General features: G+C 45.9%; 1 protein-coding gene across 1 annotated transcript; it reads left to right on the forward strand.

Annotated features, from left to right (window-relative positions):
- Window positions 1-20356: 20356 nt before the first annotated feature.
- Window positions 20357-23371, forward strand: CHST2 (carbohydrate sulfotransferase 2). Its single transcript, XM_079978121.1, has one exon. It carries the CDS (start codon window positions 21532-21534, stop codon window positions 22855-22857), a length of 1326 nt encoding a protein of 441 aa, XP_079834247.1. The 5' UTR covers window positions 20357-21531; the 3' UTR covers window positions 22858-23371.
- Window positions 23372-25739: the final 2368 nt, after the last annotated feature.

The following is a 25739-nucleotide window of genomic DNA, read 5'->3' on the forward strand; positions in this document are numbered from 1 at the left end:
TAAAATCCGTTCAAATTAACCATAAAACATCCTTAAAATGCCCACTGAAATAAAAAGCTCTTTACTGAATGCCAGAAATCCAGCATGTTCCAAATGAAAGGTACCTCTGCTATTTAAAATCCCGATTTTGATTTGACATGACAGCAGGCTCCCACATGTAGTAAAGAACCATTGCTTAAAACCTTGTTTATCCTCCAATTTTGAACCTAACTGGGCTGGAAGGAACATGTCAGGATTCCTAGAGACAGCCAGACGTGCTCAGAATCTCAGTTCGTTTCGTGTGTCTTTATTATGTCTTAGTCACTCTAGATAGACCACTTCTGAACTCATTAAGGAGAAAAAAAGGTGTCAGGCTCTTTGAGCGTTCCAGGACACCTCTGATGGGAAATCAATTGATACGTCTTAGTATCAGGAGTCATTGTTTTTATCTCTTGAACTTTTTTCTGTTCTTCCCACCACCCAGCTTCTCATACGAAACATATGGGGGGAGGGGGACATCTGCCATCGGGCTGCTTTTTAGATAAATCTGGTATTTCCCTCTTTCTTCTTCCAGGTGATTTAACTGTGTTTTGGAATTAAATTATCTGCAGAAAATGCTCCAAAGCACTTGCCTATGTGGTTATAAAATTATTAAGTGCTTTGAAAAGGATTACGGTTGCAAAGAGGTTGGAAGTAAATAAATAACATGTTACTAAAATGTAGCTAATGTGAAGTGACAAGAAATTGACAATTGTTTCTCCACACCGATAAGACGAGAATAGACTTGAAAAGTACTTATTCAGTTACTTATTTGAAATATGTTTCCCCTATAGATGTTACTTTTCCAGATGCAGTGAGACTTTTGTACAATAAGAGAAATGAACTTAATTCCTTGGCTGAAAGAATTCCTTTTTTAAGCAATGGGACTTAATGGTTAGGGAGAGAATCCTAAAGAAAGAGCCACTGTGCTGAGTGAGGTTAGGAACCAGTGGTTCTGAACTGATAGAGCTGGAAGGTTCCCACCTCAGCTGGGCTATGCTGGCTTAATTCCCTCATCCTGGCTCAGCCAGAGATATGCTGGTGTATCTCCTGCACTGTGTCTCAGCCAGGACCCAGCAGCCTGAGCCAGACTTGGCGAATCTTACTCCAGTGCAAGTCCTGGGAAAAGGGATGTTTCAGAGGCATGGTGGGTGCAGAACAGAGGGAGGAAGATTTGGGCTGGATCCTAAGCCTGTTCAGCATGGTCACAAGACCTGGGAACAAATTAGCTGGCCAAAGGATGGTGTCACTCAAGCTTTATTTAAAGACTTGTTTTCCCTCTGCCAGGCTTAGGTTTGCTCAGCCAGCAGCATCCCTACTCTTGAACCGAGTTTGGATCTGGCATACTTCACAATGGCTTAATTTATGCCGGCTTGGTTTATGCCAGCTCTTTGTATTTAGGATTGACCTCTTTGTGGATTAATGAGGTGTCTTTGGGTGAAGCAAGGCAGATACGGTATGTTTACTGTCATTTTATTATATTCCTTACCCACTCATCATTCAGCGGTCCCAGGATGGGTTGCAACAACTGGAAACTGCAATATGAAAAGCAGTTAAAGCATATTACAGTCAAGAGGACGCAACGGAGCCTAAAATATATAGCAAGTGTCTTCAACATATGTATTGTTAACTGCTGTGTAAGGGTTGTTGTTGTTTAGTTGTTTAGTCTTTTAGTCGTGTCCGACTCTTCGTGACCCCATGGACCAGAGCACACCAGGCACTCCTGTCTTCCACTGCCTCCCGCAGTTTGGTCAAACTCATGCTGGTTGCTTTGAGAACACTGCCCAACCATCTCGTCTTCTGTCGTCCCCTTCTCCTTGTGCCCTCCATCTTTCCCAACATCAGGGTCTTTTCCAGGGAGTCTTCTCTTCTCATGAGGTGGCCAAAGTATTGGAGCCTCAGCTTCAGGATCTGTCCTTCCAGTGAGCACTCAGGGCTGATTTCCTTCAGAATGGATAGGTTTGATCTTCTTGCAGTCCATGGGACTCTCAAGCACCATAATTCAAAAGCATCAATTCTTCGGTGATCAGCCTTCTTTATGGTCCAGCTCTCACTTCCATATATCACTACTGGGAAAACCATAGCTTATATAGCTATACGGACCTTTGTCAGCAAGGTGATGTCTTTGCTTTTTAAGATGCTGTCTAGGTTTGTCATTGCTTTTCTCCCAAGAAGGAGGCATCTTTTAATTTCGTGACTGCTGTCACCATCTGCAGTGATCAAGGAGGCCAAGAAAGCAAAATCTCTCACTGCCTCCATATCTTCTCCTTCTATTTGCCAGAAGGTGATGGCACCAGTGGCCATGATCTCAGTTTTTTTGATGTTGAGCTTCAGACCATATTTTACGCTCTCCTCTTTCACTGTGTAAGGGTACTTACCAAGAAATACATCCACGAATAAATAAAATAAATAAAGTATTGAAATCAATAGGATTTACAGGCTTAATTCTGACTGCCTCACCACCAGGGACCTTAACCAAAAGGACGTAATAAAATAATGTACTATTTTTTTCCTCCATAATTTGCAAGTTTTATTCTGTTAGCAGAGTTCCCCCTGCCCTTGGGATGCCCTCGAACTGCGTTAACTAAGAAAATGGTCATATATCTACGACTGCCAAAACCTATTAGTGTCTGTCCTCCTGACGTCTGAGGCTATCTATGGCATGTATCAAATCGGGGGGAAACAATGACTTGTTTATTGCTTAAATGAACTATATTGCTTGGTGCTAGCTGACATTTATAATTGATGTCTCTCTTTTGCCAAGGCAAGATTATCAAGCATTTTTGGATATCAAGTTGCCTACAGCAATAGAAGGAAGGCCTGAATCTTAGATCCTGCACAAACAGGATATGCAGTGGGGCGAGGAGGAGAAAAGGCTTGTTATGTTATATACCCCCCCCCCAATAATGCTGGGCTTGTTAAACAGCTCCAAGGAACTAGGGCTGCAATTCCATGCCCACTTACCTGAGAGTAAGTTCCATTGCACTCCGTGGGAATTACAGTGCAGTCTCATACCTGCTAACTTAAAAATGAAACTAAGGCTGTTGTCCTATGTACACTTACCTAGGAGTTAGCCACACCAGTAAAGTAAGATCAAAAGTACATATACATAGGATCAGTGCTTTTTTTATGAGGGGACGCAGGGGTACGCATACCCCTAAACATTTTGTGAATCTACGTTTGGCCTCATTGAGGGGGCAGTATTTCAATATGAGTAGGAAAATGAGAGTACCCCTAAACGTTTGTTATTTTTTTTAAGATAAAAAGCACTGCATAGGATCAAGGCTCATGGCTGCAATTCAGTGCACAGTTTAGATAAAGTTTGAGAAGGCATTATTAGCTATGATTCCTGCACTGCAGAGGGGTGGACTAGAGACTCTTTAGGTCCCTAACAACTCTGCAGTTCTATGTTTCTGTGTCATGTTTCTATTAGCTATAAAGGTGAAACCGTTGTATTTAAGAGCCTGTAAGTTTCCTGGGACGCAGGTGGCGCTGTGGGTTAAAGCCTCAGCGCCTAGGACTTGCCGATCGAAAGGTCGGCGGTTCGAATCCCTGCGGCGGGGTGCGCTCCCGCTGCTCGGTCCCAGCGCCTGCCAACCTAGCAGTTCGAAAGCACCCTCGGGTGCAAGTAGATAAATAGGGACCGCTTACCAGCGGGAAGGTAAACGGTGTTTCCGTGTGCAGCTCTGGCTCGCCAGATGCAGCTTTGTCACGCTGGCCACGTGACCCGGAAGTGTCTCCGGACAGCGCTGGCCCCTGGCCTCTTAAGTGAGATGGGCGCACAACCCCAGAGTCTGTCAAGACTGGCCCGTACGGGCAGGGGTACCTTTACCTTTACCTAGGTTTCCCTTCTGGTGGCAGCAGCCTTGGGAGCATATGCGATTTCATTCAGAGCCATGCTGCAGAGGCCACGGGACTTCCCCTCTCCATATACTGTGTCCTGCAACCAAATAACCCACCCACATGCACACCCAACCGCCCAAAACATTTTGCTGCCTGAGGTGGAGCAGCAAATCCCTCCAACACACACCAAATCAAGGTGCATAGTACCACCGAACATACACAGACTTGGCTTTAAAGGAACGTTGTACAGTGGTACCTCTAGTTGCGAACGGGATCCATTCCGGAGGCCCGTTCACAACCTGAAAAGAACGCAACTCGCGCATGCGCGGGTAGTGATTCGCCGCTTCTGCGCATGTGCGTGACGTCATTTTCTGCGTCTGCGCATGTGCAAGTGGCGAAACTCGGAAATAACCCATTCCGGTACTTCCGGGTCGCCATGGGACGCAACCTGACAACGCTCAACCTGAAGCAAACGTAACATGAGTTATGACTGTATTTCAAATAAGCAGATAGAGAATACAGTATGCAATCCTTACATTACATAGCCTCCTGCCAGGGCTGGCCTAAGACATTTGGTTCCTGAGGTGAGCCACAAAATGGTGGACTCCCCATTCCTGCCAGGGAAAAGGCGTGAGTGGAGATCTCCATCACGTACAATGTTTTGGTGTGTGTGTGTGTGTCCTGCCACCCAAGGAGATCTTCTCACTTTGCTGGCCCTGCCTCATGCCTCCTCTTCCAATAGAGCCAAAGATACAGGTTCTCCAAAACCAAAGAACCGAGATGAAGCCAGAGTTTAGTATTTTCTGTAAGGTGTAATTTGGTGTGTAATATGTTAGGTATATTTTCCTTCATTGTGTGCGTGAGAGCGTGCACTGCATTTAGCCACGAAGAGCTACGTGCGCAGGCTGATTATCTCTGCTTTGGAGAGGCTCTGGAGAAAAACAGTCAGGATAAACTGCGGCCTGAGGCAGCTACCACACTTTGCCTCACCTAATGGTAGGGCCGGACCTGACCAATAAGGATGTGCATGTGTGTTCCATTTCAAGTAGCATGCTTTCAGGATTTTTTGTAGACAAGTTGTTTCCAGTTCTGCTCCTGTCCCACCATGTCAATAACTATTTAATAGTTCCACGAACAGGTTTAAGTGACACTGCTGTGTGGAGTTTGATAGCGGCATCTATTTCTAGCACGGTAGTAGCAACTACCTTCCAAATGAATGGCAACATAGATCCATAGGTTTGCAACCAAACCCCCACACTAAATGGTTATTTGCTGGTATACTAGTTCATAGACCAGGCTGTAAAAAAAAAGAAAAGCTATCAAATTAATAATAAAGCCTGAATAGGTTAAGCATATGGAATTAGAAGTCACAAGTAAACCCTTTAAATCATTTTGTCAAAGGTTTATGGCTCAATTATTTTAATTTGCATGGGGTTGAAACTTTGCCTGTATGCTGTCAACATGCTGCAAATTATTTCCCTGGAATGTGGATTCAGATTCTTTGCTGACCGGCAGCAGCTGAAGCCTGCCTTAGTTGTGAAGATGTGAGGGCTTGCAAGCCAAGCTGGTACTTTGCTATGTTTCTTTACAGAAGCTTTACTAACAGATGTTGCCATTCATAACTGTTCAATGTTCTTTTCTTCCAGTATGGATTTCCCCAGTGATGGAGAGCTCTTTGTGCCTGAGATGACAGACAAAAGATTCTCCATTTTATTAGACGGAACTGCTAAGGTTGCTAAATCTCAGTGGGTGGTAACCACAGATTCTCAAGGCATATTTTCCATTGCATTGCTCTGGATGGGCATCACATCTTTCCCCATTTCGTTCTTGCTCTTTGAAGAGTTATTTATTGTTGGTGCTGGCCTAGCATCTGGAAGCATTGAATGCCTTTTTCAAGAAGGTATCAATATATCACAAGTTTAACAGCTTGCATTGGCTTACATATCTAATTTACTATCTAAATATGCCAATAAACCCTCCATAGTTTGCAAAGCGATATAAGAACAGACTAGAGATGTTTGGACTTGCAGATAGCTTACCATCTCCATTAGCCAAAATAGGGATTGCAAGGAGAGGTCAGGAATTGATAGTAAATACAAAGAGTTGTATCCAACTAAGCCATGATTAGCAAGAGTAGAACCATTGAAATTAATGGACTTAGGTCAGTCATGTTCATTGTTTTTCAACAGGTCTGCTCTGAGTAGGTCTCTGTATACACTATACAATTAAAACACATTTCCTAGAACAGGCTTCCACAAACTCGGGCCTCCAGATGTTTTGAGACTACAATACCCATTATCCCTGACCACTGGTCCTGCTAGCTAGGGAGCATGGGAGTTGCAGGCCAAAAACATATGGAGGGCCAAGTTTGAGGAAGCCTGACCTAGAAACTGTATTTTACTAAGGGTGTTGGGAATTGCAGCTCTGAGAGGAGAAAACTACAGTTCCCAGGATTCTTCGGTGGAAGTCATGTGATTTCATTATACAGTATGTATGCAGCCTTTGAGCAACATTGGATACAACCCATATACACTAACTATCTCTATCCATCAATCCCAGTGATGTACAACCTAACTCTAGGATGTTTCATTTCTCCTCTTGGTGCAATATTTTGAATACTTTAAAAAAAAATATGTATACAAGCATGCACTACAGTTCTTCAAGCTTTAGTCCCCTCTCCAGACTCAAATCTTCATGGGAAAGCTAATATATCTTGTCTCTAGTTGATGCCCATGTAACAGGGCTAGTTCCAGGTTTGGCGGGGCCTTCAGCATAGTGCCCTTTGGAGCATCCCCCTTCTATGTCTGTGGCCTCCCTTATGAGCTGTGGTGGCTCACCTGCAGGCAGGCAAACTGCTCCAATGAACACTGGGTGACTTGGAACCTCCATTTTGATTTCCCACAATGCCCTGGAGTGATGCCGATTCCTATTTCTCAGGGCATTGTGGGAAAATTAAATGGTAGTTCTCTAAACTACCCAACAGTACTTGGAGTGCAAGGAAAAGGGGACACCATTAGCAATGGGGCTCCAGGAGCAGCCTAAGCTTGTTGGGTGCTGACAGAAGCCCTGCATATAAACATGCTTGCTCATGGACACAAGGAAGAGTGTTCAACGAAGGTTTACTCAGAGTAGATCCATTTAAAGTAATGAACATGGCTAAGTTAGGGTCATTAATTTCTATGGGTCTCCTCTAGGTAAAACTTATAAACGTAGAGCTGGAGGGGACCACAAGGGTCATCTAGTCCAACCCGCAGCACTGCAGAAATCTTTTGTTCAATGTAGGGCTCGGATCCATGACCCTGAGATTAAGAGTCTCGTGTTCTACCTACTCAGCAGGCACCCTGATCTCAAGCACTTGGTAGAATATCACCCTTCCATCCCCTTCCCACCAAATATTGATGAACATATTTGAACTGCAGTGATTCTATAATGATTCTATAATAAGTACAAGCAGGTAAACACTTTCTGCAGAAGACACTGCGGGGCAGGCAGTCGCTGAGAGTAAATGAATACAATGTGCAGCAGATAGGAAAGCGCCTTCAGCATTGTGTAATGGGGGGGTGGGGGAGATTCTCTGTGATTCTCGGTGTGCAAGCCTAGTGTTATTACAAGTGTGTCTCCGTCTTCATCTATGAAACACTGAAGGATGTGTGAATAGTGGCTATGGCACAGGGAAGTGACTAGGCCTTCAGCAGAACAAACAAGTTTAGAGTGACTCAGGGAAGACTTTTCTGAAGAAGCAGGTTCAACAAAAGGCCTTGATTTTATTTTATTTTTTGTTCTACTGAGCATGGCCTTTAAATTCAAACAACACAACTCAGTCCTACTGTGACCGCAGCTGCTGAACTGCCACATCTTCATAGAGACTGAAAATAGATGCTGTTCCCTCTGGTGTCAAATTGGTAATGCAGCTGTGAATCTGGTTCAGTGAAGGATAAACTATTCTCCTCTCGTCTGCATCTCCTGATATCTCAGTATGGGATATTTTAAAACTGACTAGTCTATGAAGGATGTTTATTAGAGATCATGAACTTGGCCTACTGGCAACAATCTTGCATAGGCACATGTGCAAAGGCATAAGGCAAAGTTGTTGAGATTTTTTTTTGCAAAATATTTTTTTTAAAATGAAGTTTCTGAACTATTTTAAAGGAAATTCACCAGTTTCTGCCCGGACACTTTTTCCAACGGCTGAATACCAGTTATGTCCGTGAAATTCCGAACGTATGGCAACCCTAGCATAAGGTAAGCGTCCAAGACATCCAAATGTTTTTTTCTAAAAGCAAAGCTGTTGGATTTGTGCTCTTTGCAAGTTGTTCATGTCCCTTCTTTATTGCTAAAGTGCAAGTTCTTCCTTAACTAAAACCATCAGTGAATACCATCTATAAATTAAGCGCCCCCCCATGTCCTGAACCCCTGGCCTAAAGGTAAAGGTAAAGGTACCCCTGCCCGTACGGGCCAGTCTTGACAGACTCTAGGGTTGTGCGCCCATCTCACTTAAGAGGCCGAGGGCCAGCGCTGTCCGGAGACACTTCCGGGTCACGTGGCCAGCGTGACAAGCTGCATCTGGCGAGCCAGCGCAGCACACAGAAATGCCGTTTACCTTCCCGCCAGTAAGCGGTCCCTATTTATCTACTTGCACCCGGAGGTGCTTTCGAACTGCTAGGTTGGCAGGCGCTGGGACCGAGCAACGGGAGCGCACCCCGCCGCAGGGATTCGAACCGCCGACCTTTCGATCGGCAAGCCCTAGGCGCTGAGGCTTTTACCCACAGCGCCACCTGCGTCCCCCAGAACCCCTGACCTACCTGGCTGCAAATCAGTATAATGAGTCACCAGTCCAGGGTCAGTCCACAAGTCCAAAGTGAACCACAGTCTCACAACATCCAAGCAGAGGCCCCTCAACATGGGCAGTTGAGCAGACACAGCACCTCAGCTTTGCTACCCTTTGGAACTTGGCATGCTGATTGCAGCATCTGGGCTTGATGAGGCATATGACTCTCACCTGTTCCAAGCCTACTCCAGCTGAGGAATCACACACTTCCTCCCAAAGCTAGCCAGCCCCACCTGGCCAGCTAGGGAGCTGGGCTGTGGGCCCTTGCCTGCCTCAGTTTCCTGGAGCACCCCTCCCACTGCTCCCTAAGTCTCAGAGCCTGCCATGTTCGTGATGGGTCCTGTTAATCTGGTTCCCGTGCACTGACCTCCATCCCCTTGCCATCCCCCATCATCCTGTGAGTACTTCCTACACCCATCTTTTATTCCCTTTCTTCAGCTTGCCCTGGTATGTCCCAGTCCCAGCTAAAACCCTCGCCAGGATCCTCTTCCTCCTCCCCGTTGTCCTGCTAGTTCATGCCATTTAGCAAGGCTGCATGAAGTTCATCAATCTTTTCCAAACAGACTTGAGTAAGTATCATCTGAAGAAGAGGGGAGCGGGATCTGCCATATTTTGTTTTCCTCAGCTTCTCATTTTTGAAATTTTAAGCTCAGTCCTCCACACTAGTTTGTGATATCATTATCATTATCATCATCATTATTATTATTTAAAAGAGCCACATGAAAATTAACCAGGATTTAGTGTGCATTTTCTCTAATACAGACTTTTTGGCATGCAATTTCACTTAATATATACATTTTTGCACCACACATGTTCTCAAATATTTATATTTTCCCTGATGCATTTTTATATGTTATTGTCACTAAATGTGCATTTTTGTGCACACTTTACCTTGACATATGCATTTTGTGTGCACTTTAATTTGGTATATGTATTTGCAACTGGCTGCACTGCAAATTCAGAGAACTGTAAATTTTGAAGGATGGCTGCGTTGTGGCTTTCAGATTGTTTTGGAAAGTGTGATTTAAGGGAGGGACATGTGAACTGAATAAAATTTCTCCTTTATCCCCAATTCTAGGTCCTAAATTGAGTTTGGAGTGCATTTTCTTTGATTGGTGTGGAAAAACCCTTGTGAAAGGGCAGTTTACAATATAAAAATAAAAAACAGAAAAAATATAATCTATAATAATAAACAAAAACAATACCCCCCAATTGTTTAAAAGGTCATAGATAGTTTCATGAGCCAAAGGACTGGAATAAGAGGGATGTTTTTCCCTAAAAATATGTAACAAAGGCTGTGTTGCTGAAATTTCAGCAAGAATTCTGTAGGCAAAATTCTTATGGAATGCTGTTTCATTAGAATTGCTTTTTTGGCGGAATATGGATCCCCTATGACAAATAAAGAGAAACCATTAGAATGCAACCCAGATTTTATGGGCCCATTAATTTCAGCAAAGAAATCAAGGGTCATAGGTGCGTTCTCATTTATGCCAATGGATTTAGGGTTCCACCACAAATGACAGAGATTCTACCCATTCTGTATACTATTGCTCGCCTCTTATAAAGGATTTCTTTTCTCACTGTACAGTGATATGGCAAACCATGAAGCTATTATTTATTATTATTTGCTTGAGTGTTTATGCCCCTGCTTTCTAGTGTAAACATGCCACTCAAGTTAGCTTGCAATGTATAAAAAATACAAAACAATTTCAAAAGAGATAGGGTTAGCAATTTTTAAAATCCTCAAGACAGTATCTGCTTCATAAAAACAGCTGCCTGCCTGAAGTTTCTAATTGCTTTCCTCTATTATTAGGAAACCATTTATTTCCCCTAACAGCACCATCAAGGTTATGATGATCTAGGACAGCCTTATTTTGGACTACAAATCCCATCAGACCCAGGACCCCCGTCAGCATGGCCGAGGTTATGGAAAGCTAACCTAGGTATTATTCTTCACATGAGAAGGCAAATGGTTTCTTTGTTTCCACTGCTTAATGAATGTGTTAATCAGTGCCGTGTGTCTCAAGAGGAATGAAAATGATCAGTTGAGAAGTACTGCTGGCTTTTTAAAATATAGATTAGAAGGAAAGATAACCAATTTCTGAACATTCCTTGGTTAATTATAGTTATTTTCCAGCAACTTGGTGCTGCTACGAAAATCCCATTCTGAAGGAACCTGTTCTTTGGCTGTTCAGGCTCTAAATAAACTGTGTGTGAAGGGTGCCCATCATAGAAAAATCAATATTTTTCAAAATCCATAGAAGCATAGAATCATAGAGTTGGAAGAGACCACAAGGGCCATCGAGTCCAACCCCCTGCCAAGCAGGAAACACCATCAGAGCACTCCTGACATATGGTTGTCAAGCCTCTGCTTAAAGACCTCCAAAGAAGGAGACTCCACCACACTCCTTGGCAGCAAATTCCACTGTCAAACAGCTCTTACTGTCAGGAAGTTCTTCCTAATGTTTAGGTGGAATCTTCTTTCTTGTAGTTTGGAGCCATTGCTCCGTGTCCGCTTCTCTGGAGCAGCAGAAAACAACCTTTCTCCCTCCTCTATGTGACATCCTTTTATATATTTGAACATGGCTATTATATCACCCCTTAACCTCCTCTTCTCCAGGCTAAACATGCCCAGCTCCCTTAGCCGTTCATCCTGACCCATGAGTCACCATGCTTCAGCCATCTATAATGGCAAATATATTATTACAATAGAAGTAAGACATGAACTCCACACGTTGTCAGGAAACAAATATATGGAACAGTAGATTGCAGTGGTACCTAAAATAGCTCATCGTATCACAATACCTACGTCCCACAAAGGATACACAGAACTACACAGTTCCATTACAGATTAAAAAGTAGACCTGCCTGCTCACCTTGCAGCAGTTATTAGTTTGAAAATTCCCACATTCGCTGCTCTAATTTTTGGCTAGGGGCTGTGTGTGAAGCACCTACAATAATTGGTCACCAATTTACTGACAGTTTTAAGCAACCTCTGGGTATATAGACTTAATTCAGTCGTACAGCAAAGTAAAAAAAAAATGTGAAAGTGTGATCATGCGAATCAGTTCATTGATTTTATTTGAGGCATTTATACCTCATTCTTTAGCCGAAAATCACTCTCAGAGTGGCTTACAAAAATAAGGATCAAGGCAGACCCTGGTCTGAGATAACAATCTAAAAAGACACATGAGGAAAAAGTAATGAGAGGGAGAAGAGGAAAGCAATTTTAGGTGATTTATGATAATGATAATAACAATAATAATTTTATCATTTATACCCCGCCCATCCGGCTGGGTTTTCCCAGCCACTCTGGGCAGCTTACAGCACATATAAAAAATTGTAAAACGTCAGACATTAAAAATTTCCCGATGCAATGCATTTTCTGTCTCAAAAGAGATGCTCAAGACAGTTTATGTGGAACAGTGAAAGTGAGGTGATTCCACCTGGGATATAGGGCTGAGCAGCCTACTGCCCCCGCTGGGCCTTAATGGGACTCATGAAGTCCTTTAGCTGCTTACGAGCATAGGAAGCTGATGTCAAGCATATCAGGCTATCAGCCCATATAGCTCCATATTGTCTACCCTGACTGGCAGCAGCACTCCAGGGTTTCAGACAGAGGACATTCCCAGCCCAACCTGTAGATGTTGAGGTAGAAGGTAAATGTAAAGTCCAGTCAAAGGCGACTGTGGGGTGTGACGCTCAGGGGCTTCTTGTCCATAGAGGTAAGTGGCATGAGGCACCAGGGCGCCAAGTTCTGGAGGGCGCCAGGGAAGAGGCGGAGGCTGGGCGCGGCGCCTCCTGGCATCAGCTCACCGCCCTTGCCCGCCTTGCTGAAGCAGCACCGCACCCAGAGCCTGAGCCTCCGCCTCTTCCCCGCCGGAGGAGCTGCCCTCCAGCCACTGCCCCGCAAAGCTGCCAGCGGCGCTGTAAAAAGGTTGGCAACTCTGGGAACTGGGGGGGGGGGGGCTGGAGGGATCTTTGCACTACGGCGCAATATATACTTAAGACGGCCCTGGTGACACTCGTCTTGCTTTTCAGGCTGAGGGAGCCGGCGTTTGTCCACGGACAGCTTTTTGGGTCATGTGGCCAGCATGACTTCTGGCACAACGGGACACCGTGACGGAAACCAGAGCACACAGAAACACCGTTTACCTTCCCGCCACAGCAGTACCTATTTATCTACTTGCACTGGTGTGCTTTTGAAATGCTAGATTGGCAGGAGCTGGGACAGAGCAACTGGAGCTCACCCTGTCGCGGGGATTCGAACCACCGACCTTCTGATCAGCAAGCCCAAGAGGCTCAGTGGTTTAGACCACAGCACCAACCACTCTCTTAAATGCTGGGAATTGACCCTGGGATCTTCTGTGAGCCAAGCAGATTCATCAGTGTGCTACTGCCCTTCCTACTTCATCGTCTTTTGTATAAAATGCAAGTGTAGATGGGAAGCTGACTCATATAAAAAGGACTTATGTCCTCTGGGGCCTGCCTTTTATAACTTCTTTCTGTGTAAGAAAAGTGCAGCTAATGTGTGGAGTGGCCCTTCACCTCTAGCAGTGGTGAGAGATGAAGGACAATGCAGCATAAATGTATCGGAGGAAGAATGAGACCCACAGTAAATACTGAGGGATGTTCCTCTGATTTTAAAACCCCCACAAAATTCACAGACTACTTCCAATTAATGTGAATGTTTTGAAGAAACGTTATCTGCCCATAAATATTCAATAAGCAGAAAAATAGGTTGCGTTTGTTAGATAAATTATTAACTATTCCTTTTTTTGGGGCCTTAGTATATCCTAAGATCTGGGAAGAGGATCAGAAGTGTTTAGCCCAGAACGTGGTCCTTCAGTAAGTGAAAGCAGAATGGCCACAGAAGGCTCTGCTCTTTTTATTGGGCTTTGCTGGAAAGCCACATGGAAAATTCTCCCTGGAGCTTTTGAACGCCTGAGCCTGTTTAAAAACAAATGTGTAAAAGTTATCTGGCAAACTGTGTCTGCTAGTATAAACCAGCTGTGGACACATCTGTAGCTAAAGAAAAGAGGCTTCTCTGAGGGGTGTTTTACAAAGTCTTGGCCTGAGCAGTGCAGCAAGTGTTGCCACACAAAGAGGTGAAGACAAGTGTGATAAACAGAACATACATCCTATTTTTTTTCCTGAGCAGGTGGCCTACTAGTATAGTCGAGCAACACTGCCAAGTCCATTGTGTCTGAGTGGTACCTCGGGTTAAGAACTTAATTCGTTCTGGAGGTCTGTTCTTAACCTGAAACTGTTCTTAACCTGAAGCACCACTTTAGCTAATGGGGCCTCCCGCTGCCACTGCGCCACTGCTGCAGATTTCTGTTCTCAGCCTGAAGCAAAGTTCTTAACCTGAGGTACCATTTCTGGGTTAGCAAAGTCTATAACCTGTAGCATCTGTAACCTGAAGTGTCTGTAACCCGAGGTACCACTGTAATAGAATCATAGATTTGTAAAAGATAAAAGGTAAAGGACCCCTGGATGGTTAAATCCAGTCAAAGGCGACTAGGGGGTCGCATGCTCATCTTGCTATTAGGCCGAGAGAGCTGGTGTTTGTCTGCAGACAGTTTTCCAGCTCATGTGGCCAGCATGACTAAACCACTTCTGGCGCAACGGAACACCATGACGGAAATGCTGTTTACCTTCCTGCCACAGTGGTACCTATTTATCTACTTGCACTGGCATCCTTTTGAAATGCTAGGTTGGCAGGAGCTGGGGCAGAGCAATGGGAACTCACCCTGTCGCAGGGATTCAAACTGCCAACCTTCTGATCAGCAAGCCCAAGAGGCTCAGTGGTTTAGACCGCAGCGCCACCCACATCCCTATCATAGATTTGTAGAGTTGGAAGGGAACCCAAGGGGGTGCCTTCCTGCCTCCTTCCCAAAGCCTATTATCATCATCCTCAACAACAACAACATCATCATTTAATTAAATTTATTTACCGCCCTTCATCATAAGATCTCAGGGATGTTCACAGAATAAAATACAAGATAAAAACACCCAGTAAGCGCTTACTTTGTGAAGGATCCGACAGAGGCCTGAGGTACCCCTGCCTCCTTCCCAAAGATTTCTCAGCCTTGGGAAGGAAGCATGAGGGCTCTTGGACCCTCCTTCCCAAAGCCTGGTGCCTCCCTTACCAGACTTTTGGAAGGCACCACAAGGGCTGGGAGGGGGAAACTTTTGGCCTTGCATAGGGTGCTATATGACCCAGGTCCACCCCGTCCCTGGCCATTGAATATGCTGGCCTAGACTGATGGGAGCATCTGCAGGGCAGCACATTGGCTACTCCTAGTATACAAGATGGAACAGTCACACCTAATGGATACATATCAAATGTGTGTTATGTTCAATGAATTTTATATTATGCTCTCTGGTTTTATTTCTATTGAGTTTGTTTACGTACAGGCATGCTGTTTATGCATTTGTCCTGCTATTATGTTAATCACTTGACATATTTTTATTGTATTGTTTATATATGCTTTTTAAAATCTATGATAAACTGCTTTGAAATTTTCGGATAGTAAGTGGTCTATAATTGTAAATAATAAATTAACAACTATTAAATGATAATAACCCCCTCTCAAGATTAACAGTAAAAATGAATTGCTAACCCGACCCTAATTTCTCATGCTGGCTCTTGCTGCACTCCAAGGGGACACAGGGGCTTGGTTTAAATAAAAGCTACCAATCTTAGGGGCAGGGTCTTCATATGAAGGGAGATAGTTCAGAGCTGATTCCTAAATTTCTCCTCCAAGGAGCTACTGACGGCAGTAAATGAAACATGGTGGATACAAAAGCAAGGCATAAATACAATAAATTCATATTAAGAAACAAAAAGAGAGAAAAGAAGGTTATAATGGACACATGGGAAATATAAGCTCCATGTTATTTAATTGAAATAGGAATGAAAAGGATGTTATTGATTAGTTCCTCCAACTTTCAGGGGAGTTTGTTACATAATGATTTCTGTGACAAGGCACCCCCTAAGGCTGCAATCTTAAAATGCACACTAGAAGGTAAGTCCCTGCTGAAAACAGTGCTACTCCAGAGCAAACATGCCTAGGTTTGCACTCTAGTGTGAAATCCTAGTGACATCTATTCATAATAATAATAATAATAATAATAATTTTTATTCAGAAGTAAATCCTATTGCGTTCAGGGAAGATTACTCCCAGGTAAACCTTAGGCTGCACTTTTGAACTCTCTTACTTCTGCGGAGTAAGCCCAGATGAGCTTATTTCTGAGTAGACGTGAATAGGATTGTGTTCTGTCTATTTCCCTTTTTTTCATGGAGTTAAAAATGTTACAGTTAAAGGCAGTGGCTTGACAATGGACTGGTGTTTCTTTAAAATTGCCTGAATAAGGCACCAAATTCTCATTTTCTTACCAAGCAGGAATGATTTGGACACCAGAGGGGGCAGATGGCGAAAACAAGTGAATAATATAATACAAATCTGAATTTTCCATTTAACCTTGCTGTTATGATCCACATATCCTTCTGCAGAATAGATAATACGATACAACGCTGAAGACAAAACATATACCAATATTCTAACAGAGAAGTTGCATGTTAACAAAAGAAGACAGTTAAAATGCAAAGACCGATACATCTACGAAAGCTAGATCAATCATATTTTGCAGCTTACTGTTAATTCAGTAGAAGGCAGAACTTCACATGAGCAAAAATGCATTTATGCAAGGAAAATGAGCCTGCTTCAGAAAGCTAATGAGGTTGCTGAGTCTGAGCCAGAACTGCATACAAAACTAGGCAGGATGAAAGCCAAGGGATAAAGATTTGACACAGGACTTTGAAAGGGACCAGGGAAGACTCGCAGTAAGAGTGAAAAAGTGGGACTCTTTTAATAAAGGCAACTCTGTTACTGCAATTGCTGAAGTTTAGGATTAGGATATTACACTTCGGCATACATATCTCAATCTGTGATTAACTGAACACAATGATTAACACACTGTAAGCTTCCTTAGTCTGGCTATAGAAAGGGTGAGGAGTCTGAAAATATCCCCTATGCAGGGAACAGCTGTTGGTCCATCTCTGGGGTCCCCAGTGTTGGCATCTGCGGGTGTCATGGTGCTCTTGAGTACTTCCTTGGCTGCCCACGAAGCCTGTGAGTCCCCCTCTCCCACCCATTCACTGATCCCCTTCATCATGAAGTGGTGGTGGGGGCGTTATCCCAGAAACAGATAGAGGTGATAGAGAGAGAGAGAGAGACACGCTTGGACTACTGGCCCTTGCAATTCTTATCCAAGCCGCGGTAAGCACATAAGGCTGAAACAGGAAGTGGGATGAGCATCACTTTCCCTATTTCCTCTTTCAGCTCTGTGTGGTTTTCTCTTTCTCGTTTATTGCTTTTCTTTTAAAAAATGGATTTACAAACACTGAAGAGAACAGAACTTCACAGAAAAACAGAGACCCACAGAAACAACTAGCTTTGTTTCCATCCTCCTCCCTTCTGATTGGGCTGCAAGTAAGAAGGGAGGCAGTGGGTGAGAGCACACTGAAGTTGGTGGGACAGTGTTCCCCTTGGCCTAATGGACTAGCCTCCATTGGATGGCAAAAAGCACAGATAAAAACTTACTTGGGCAAGAGATTCCTGCATTGCAGGGGGTTGGCCCAAATGATCCTTGTGGTCCCTTCCAACTCTGCAGTTCTGTGATCTGATGGCAGGCTCGTTATGTAGGGGATGCGGGTGGTGCTGTGTGTTAAACCACATAGCCTGGGACTTGCTAATCAGAAGGTTGGCGGTTCGAATCCCCGCGATGGGGTGAGCTTCCGTTGCTTGGTCCCTGCTCCTGCCAACCTAGCAGTTCGAAAGCACGTCAAAGTGCAAGTAGATAAATAGGAAGGTAAATGGCGTTTCTGTGCACTGCTCTGGTTTGCCAGAAGCGGCTTAGTCATGCTGGCCACATGACCCGGAAGCTGTATGCCGGCTCCCTCGGCCAATAAAGCAAGATGAGCGCCACAACCCCAGAGTCAGTCATGATTGGACCTAATGGTCAGGGATCCCTTTACCTTTACTCGTTATGTAGAGCTCCCCTTGCCCCCAGCATTGTGTTGTTTCCAGGAAGACTCCTGGATAAGAAATGGAGCACTGAACAGGTAGACTCGCTTGACAAGACCAAATGTAACCAGAGGTAACTTTTCCCAACAGGAGGAGGTGGGACTACCACTGGTTTGAGGATAATGCAACTAAAAGAGATATTAAATCAGAAGATTGGTGCCTGAAGTGAAGTGTAACCCTAGTTTAAATGCTATTTCTTTACAGAATAACATTTTAGTTCAGGATAAACCAGAAACAACCGGAATGCAAATGCTATGCTTGAAATATGTGTAAATGTGGTACCCGGATCTCTATGTTTACAGAGAATAAATATTTACTTCCTTAAACATTGAAGGTGAATGCATCAAAACCACAATGCATGCCATGTGAGACACAAAGGAAGCAATTTAAAATCTGTGTAAGCAAATGAGAAATACGAAAGCCTCTTTATACTCAGATTAAATAAAGCGTTGTAGGATAGCCTTGTAGTAATGAAGAGGAAAAATGCAAGCTGGAGGGCAGGTGAAATGTTGAGGGCCTTTGCAACTGGCAGAATATGTGAGTCTGAGTTACATTCTAAAATCCAATACCATAAGTATATCATTCCTGGATGTGCTCATCAAAATCTAGGTTTTTAATGTATAATGAATCCATACTGTTTTCCAGCAAGCATAGCCTGAATTAATAGTATAATTTTGAATACCTGTGTCAGGCAGTTTTCCTTTTTCAATATGGTAAAATTTATATCTGTATCCAGGCAGCACCGAAGTTCAAAGAGACAAAACAATGTAGTTTGGACCACAAAGAGTTCTCTTTCATTGGACTTGTGTGTATTTTGAAGATGCATTCCCCCCCCCCCAAAGATGCAATTTTAGAGTGGGTGTATGCATGTAAAAATGACATTCTACATGAATAAGGGCTGGATCCAGACTTAAGCCAGACCCACACTGAAATCAGTGGGACTTTAAGTTAGCCCAACCCTATCCACCCCCATCCCCTTATCACATACATACTATACAGACCTGATTGCATTGCATTCAGGGTTGGACCCAGCATGAAAAACCTAAGAGATGCAATATTACAGTGTGGGAACATCTTCCCTTTGTTTCTTGTTTACTTCACTTGATGACTAATATACGATACCTCTGCTTTTGGAATGTCTGCACTGACTTTTCAGTCTCATCTTTCAAAATGTTCACAACCACCACCATCTCTGGAGCTAAGTATTTAGTTTTGTTGCGGCCAACTCAGTGCATCTTATGGAATGTCCTATAATCCACAATGCCTCAAATAACCTGTTAGCCTTTAAAGTGCCTCAAGATTCTTTTCTGGGGGGCAACAGGCAAAAAGCGCAATCTTAGGATAGCGGTCCGGCCCATTTTAATTAGGAGAAGGGCTGAAGCCCAGGGATAGAGCATCTGCTATGGATGCAAAAGGTCCCAGGTTCATTCCTGACATCTGCAGGTACAGCTGGATAAATCCCCTGCCTGAAACCCTGGAGAGCCACTGCCAGTCAGTGTAGACATTATGGGGCTAGATGGACTGATGATCTGGCTTGGCAGATGGTAGTTTCCTATACTCCTAAGCAGCAAAAGCATCTCATGGATCATCTCACTCTCAGCAGTTTCTTATGTTTGTACATGAACATACCACATCTTTCAGGCTGCAATTCTATTTCCAGAGATGAAATCCCACTCAACACAGTGGGACTTACTTCTGTGCAAGCACGCCCAGGAATGTGCCGATAGCAATCTTTTGCAGGTGTGCACGAAATTGTTCTGCGTTTTCAGCTTGCCTGCCTGCCTGACTCTACCGTATCCTGCATGAGTTTAACACGGTTGTTTAGAAACAGCAACGATTTTGTTGCTGGGGCTGTTTTTCACGAAATGTATATCCCGCTCGGCTGTAAGGAAACCCCCAAAGTTGTTTATATAAAAAGAACGCAACAATGAAATTACCGCCCCTCCACCAAATAAAAAGATTAAAAGCAACTATTTAAAGCATTCGAAAACAATTAAAACCAACGGTAAATTAAAAACCTGATTTAAACGCGTGTCAACATTCCACACGTCTACTGCTGTTTATGCTGGTATCTTGCAGGAACAGCAGCAGCAGCAATAGGAACAGAGGCGCAGGACGAAACTTTTCTAAAAAGAAAAGCGGAATCTGCTGAATGGATTCCTCACAGAACGGGACTATCTGACGCGAGCATCTTGGCCTGCGTTTCCTTGGAAAAAAGCAGCAGCGGAAGATTCCTTTCGGGACTTGCAGAGAAGCTCAGAGGACTGCACTTTCGGGAAACTTTCCCCAGCGCCCATCTCCCAACGGAGGGGATTGTGTGGCGGGGCGGACTGGAGTGGGAGCAGGCGGCACGCGGGCGGGAGGGGGAGCCCTGTGGCGATGCGGGCAGCCAGCTGAGCAGAGCTGCCCTTCCTTGCCAGCCGGCCAGCCAGCCAGGCAGGCTCCGCGGCAGAGCCTTAAACACCCAGCAGCATCCCTGACCCGGGGAAGGGAGGGGAGGGGCAGGGGAGTCAGCGGCAGGAGTGGCAGGCGCGGCATCCAATGAGAAGGCCCGGAGAGGGCCGCGGGGGCCGGGCGCGGGCGGCTGCGTTGGAGGCTGCAGCTCCTCGGCCATTCAGCAGAGGGGGAAGCGAGCCGGGCGGGCGTCGGTGCTGAAGCGCCGCTGCTATTGCCGCCTCCGCCGCTGCTGGTGCCTCTGGGCTCCGATTGCGTCGCGCTCTCTGCCTGGCGGGCAAAGAAGTGCTTCGCTCCCAAAGTCTCCATGGGCTGGCGATGGAGCGGCGCCGCCTGAGCATTGCAGAGACCTCGACGCCGCCGGCTGCTGCTGCTGCTGCTGCTGCAGGGAGGCCGGTTCTTCTTCTTCTTCCTCCTCCTCTTCTTCCTCCCCTCCGACTGGATCGAGTGCCTGGCGGGCGCTTGGGAGCGATGGGCAGCCGCGGCGGGAGCACGCAAGTCGGAGGGATCTTCTCCAGCGAGCCGTTCGCATCGCCCTAGCGGATCCCCGCATCCGGCCTCGTCTCTTTCCTCTTCCTCCGGCCAGAGCCTCCTGGACCAGCCCGCATCGGCGCAAGGCAGGCAGGCAGGCAGGCAGGCAGTGGGGTGGGGGACCCAGGCTGAGCCGGGCGCGCAGGAGGAGGGAGCCTCGGCTGGTTCGCTTGCGCCCGCCACCCACCCCTAGAAAAACGACCCACAAAAAACCAGGCGCAATGCACTTTTCCGGAGATCGGCGGCTCGACGGGGGCCTCTGCAACTTTCCCCGCTCCCCAGACTCTGCCTCCGCTCCCCGCCTGGCGCTTGGGCTGCAGAGCGGAAACTCCTCGGGCTGGCGGAGGAACTGACTGAGCACCAGCTCGACCCTCTCCTTTGCTGGGATGATGCGTTAACTTGGTGCAGAGCAGTCCCCTCCTCCTCCTCCTCTCTGCCCGCTTGGCTGGGCATTTGCTGGCGCTAGGGGGCTGCTCCCAAGTCCTGCGAAGATAAGAGCTTGAGAAGGTAGCAAGGAAACAGCGGCTTCTGCTTCCACAGAGCCCTGGGGGGAGCTGCCCCATGCCCAGCAGGGTGCAGTGGGCACCCAGGCGACGAGGGGCTGCCCCCAAGGACAGCCAGCTTCCCTGAGAGACGGGGACATGCCCTCTCTGCCCGGGAGAAAGCCCCTGGGCGTCCGGACCCACCTTGGCCCAAGCGCCTGCCTGTGATGTGCAACAGTTGGCAGGGCTGGTTCCCCCGCCCTGGCTCCAAACAGCCGCCGGCATGAAGGTGTTCCGCAGGAAGGCGCTGGTGCTGTGCCTGGGCTATGTGCTCCTCCTGCTCCTGACGATGCTCAACTTGCTGGACTATAAGTGGCACAAGGGGCCTCAGCAGTGCAGCGAGCCCTCGCCCGCCCGCCGCACCCCCTACCCTCAGCAGCTGCCTTATTACACCTACCAGTCCCGGTCGGACACTCGGGCCCTCTACGGGCCCCCCGTGCCCCTCGCCCGCAAGCGGCAGCTGGTCTACATCTTCACCACGTGGCGGTCGGGCTCCTCCTTCTTTGGGGAGCTCTTCAACCAGAACCCCGAGGTCTTCTTCCTCTATGAGCCGGTGTGGCACGTGTGGCAGAAGCTGTACCCGGGCGACGCCGTCTCCCTGCAAGGCGCGGCGCGGGACATGCTGAGTTCCCTGTACCGCTGCGACCTCTCCGTCTTCCAGCTCTACAGCACGGCCGGGGCGGGGAAGAACCTCACCACGCTGGGCATTTTCGGGGCTGCCACCAACAAAGTGATCTGCTCCTCGCCGCTCTGCCCAGCCTACCGCAAGGAAGTGGTGGGCATGGTGGACGACAAGCTGTGCAAGAAGTGCCCTCCGCAGCAGCTGCACCTCCTTCAGGAAGAGTGCCTCAAGTATCACACTCTGGTCATCAAAGGCGTGAGGGTCTTTGATATCGGAGTGCTGGCGCCGCTCATGCAAGACCCTTCCTTGGCTCTCAAAGTCATCCACTTGGTCCGGGACCCCCGTGCAGTGGCCAGCTCCAGGATCAAGTCCCGCCACGGGCTGATCCGTGAGAGCCTGCAGGTGGTGAGGAGCAGGGACCCCCGGATCCATCGCATGCCCTTCCTGGATGCTGGCCATAAGCTGAACAGCAAGAAGGAAGGGGGAGGTGGCTCTGACTACCACGCCTTAGGGGCCATGGAGGTGATCTGCGGGAGCATGGCCAAGACCTTGCAAACTGCGTTGCGCCCGCCTGACTGGCTGAAGGGTAACTACATGGCCGTCCGCTATGAGGACCTGGTAGTGGACCCCATCAAGACTTTGCGGCAGGTGTACGGGTTTGTCAACCTGGCGGTGAGCCCGGAGATGGAGAAGTTTGCTCTCAACATGACCAGTGGGCCTGGATACTCTTCCAAGCCCTTTGTGGTTTCTGCCAGGAATGCTAGCCAGGCAGTGAATGCCTGGAGGACAGCGCTAAGCTTTCTGCAGATCAAGCAAGTTGAGGAGTATTGCCACCAGCCCATGGCCATTCTAGGCTATGAGAGAGTCAACGGCCCAGAAGAAGTCAAGGACCTCAGCAAAACCTTGCTCAGGAAGCCAAGGTTGTGAATGGGCTGCATGCCTTCTGCAGAAACGGGTTGGATTGGAGAGTGGGTTACAACTTTGCTGAGAATTATGTTTACCTGAGAGACAGAGAGCAAGCAAAACGTGGCTCTTTCATGAGGACATATCATTGAAGAAGACCACTACAATGCTCCAGAGACTATTGAGGATAACATACATCCATGTTTCTCCATTGCTGGGCTGTCAATAATTAAAACACACACACACACCAGTGAGTATTTGTGAGGCCTCTTTTCTCTCCCAAAGTGTGCAAGGCACATGATTCAGTATGTACCAGAACCTTTACATACATACTTCTTGTTGTGATGGTGATCATGAAGGACTTGCACAATTGCTGAAGCATTGGGGGGGTTTTTGGGGGGGAGGGTTGGGGCGGCAAGGAGGAAGGTAAGATGGGGGAATACTCCGTAAAACAGAATTCAGAGGACTGGACTTTTGTATAAATGTTTAAATGTGATATTAATAAAGAAATCAATAAAAGATGCTGATTTTACAATGACTTAACTGTTTGGGAGGTTGCACATATCGATTTCTGCTCATTTTGAATCTACAGGGCATCGCTACAGAAATGTTGCTTGCGTTTTGTCGAGATAGCAGTTGGGAAAGCATGGATTTCGTGTGGCTGTGTGTTTTACAATGCAACCATCCCTACGAAAGTTAGGGATGTTAAAAAGTACCCTTAACAGACTCTGTGCAGGTGGAGGTTTTAGTGGCAGATAGACGTATTTACAGGAACTTTTTAGTAAATACTCCCAGGTTGAGAAACAAAAGTAGAACTGAAATAGTTTAAAACTTCCATAGCGATAACATTACAGCCTTTTGCCAATCTGGCAGTATTTGTGTTTGCCTTGAAGTTTGGAGGTTGCTGTATGTGCATAGTTTACAATGATACCTATTTCAGTTGTGAAATGAAAACAGCTTTTTATAGATATTTCTGTCATGGCATCATTAGACAAGTGTCAAAAGGAAGCAGTGACACAAGAGGCCATTTCTCTGTAGAAAGCTCAAATCACGTTGCAATGTTCTTCTCTTGCATGCACTGATAAGGTGTATTCTATGAAGCGAAACGTATTGTTCTTACTATGAAGTGATGGGTAAATCCCAGAGTCATTACCATAGCAAGGTTTTGGAGAGACACCCATCCACTGTAATATTTGCAGCCTCTTATAGTCATATCTGATAAAAGTAAGAGACTTTCAGCCTTACTAATTTGCCGGAGGAGCCTGGATTTTTGCAAAAATCCTAAACAATGTCCTTTGATGTGCAGACTGTAGCTATCGTACTTTGTTTCAGTCTTGTTCATTGTTCTCTAAGTGCTTTCTTAAATGAAAATAATTTCTTACAAGGTCTGAGGCTTAAATGAAATCAAATTGTCTCCCTTCTATACTGTGTCAATTAATGAAAATGGAGCTTCCCAGGGACATTGCCTACTTAGATATTGTGCCGTGAGACAACAGAGATAATTTCTCCAGGGAATATAATGATGAGATCTAGGAAAGCTATTTCTAGGAGTAAGGTACTGAAGAGCGATCGTCTGTGAAAGCTGTGATAAAGTTTCTTATCCTAACAATGAATTTTAGGTTAAAGAAACAGATGATAGACAGCTGAGCTAATATTTTCATAATAGTACAATTGCAGCTTGGGAAAAGAAGCAAATGCTATCTTAAGTCTGCAGCCCTATTCTTACTTGAGAGTAAGCTCTGTTCAGCCCAGTGGGACTTGATTTTCTTAATATTCAAGTTTGGGATTGGGCTGCAAATCAGCCAGTTTCATACAGTGAAGAAAGCAGCAAATGCTGCTGATTATTTTCTAATGATAGTCCTTCATAAGAACTGAAATAATTACTATTGGCTCACCAACAGCGTGAGAAGAAATGCTATTGTGGCAGCTCTGCTTGTAAAATGGAGTTTTAAAAATAGTCCTAATGGAAAGCTTCTAGAGTTTGAACACATCTCTGGGGAAACTGAGTGGTGACTTCAAGAGTTAATTATCAACAACATGTATCTTAATTGAATTATCCTAACAGCAGAACTAAGTGCGTGTTACCACATCAGTATTCCAGGTATTAACAGGATCCCAGGCATTTTGTATGAGGCTGTTTGCCTCACTTCATTTCAATTCCACCTCCAGAGGTACCATTTGATTTCAGGCAATTACGCCTGTAATCCCATCTGCACTTACTTGGGAGCAGGTCTCGCCGAATTCAATGGAATGTACAACTTAACTTCTGAGAGTAGACATGCCTAAGATTGTGCTGCTAAATAGTTTTTCCCCACCCTGGTCACCCACTGTTCCATTAAGTGCCTCTCTTCTTCCATTGTATACATCCAGTTCTACCTTTGCCAACCTGGTGCCTTCCTCATGCTATAGAGCAGTGTTTCCCAACCTTGGGCCTCCAGATGTTTTTGGCCTACAACTCCCATCATCCCTAGCTAGCAAGACCACTGGTCAGGGATGATGGGAATTGTAGTTCAAAAACAGCTGGAGGCCCAAGGCTGGGAAACACTGCTATAGACCACTGCTCCCATCAGCTGTGGGAGTTGAAGTTCAAAACATCTGGAGGGCACCAGGTTGGTAAACGCTGTGCTGATTCACGGCTGATGCACTCTGTATCCATAAGCACTGAGATTAAGGATGTGAGCTCCCTCTACTGGGATTGTGGTGCCTTTCTGCGCTCACTGCCATAAGGAGAGGATGCCGGCTGCTCTTCTGAGGGCATTGCCTTGAAGAAAGACGCCCTGCTGAGTCAAAGTGCTAAGGGACTTGGAATATTGGTTTCTGGCTTCCTTCTGCCAGCGGTTCTGCCTCCCTAAGACCAAATCTCATTCACCTTTCTTGGCCAGGAACAGGTGCTGCATTGTCGGGAG

The sequence above is a fragment of the Podarcis cretensis genome (genome assembly GCF_951804945.1).
Source record: "Podarcis cretensis genome assembly, chromosome: 5".
Taxonomy (NCBI): Eukaryota; Metazoa; Chordata; class Lepidosauria; order Squamata; family Lacertidae; genus Podarcis; species Podarcis cretensis.

Bases quoted from the DNA above. Each gene is read 5' to 3' on its own strand.
- CHST2 (XM_079978121.1), top strand. From the start codon at position 21,532: ATGAAGGTGTTCCGCAGGAAGGCGCTGGTGCTGTGCCTGGGCTATGTG.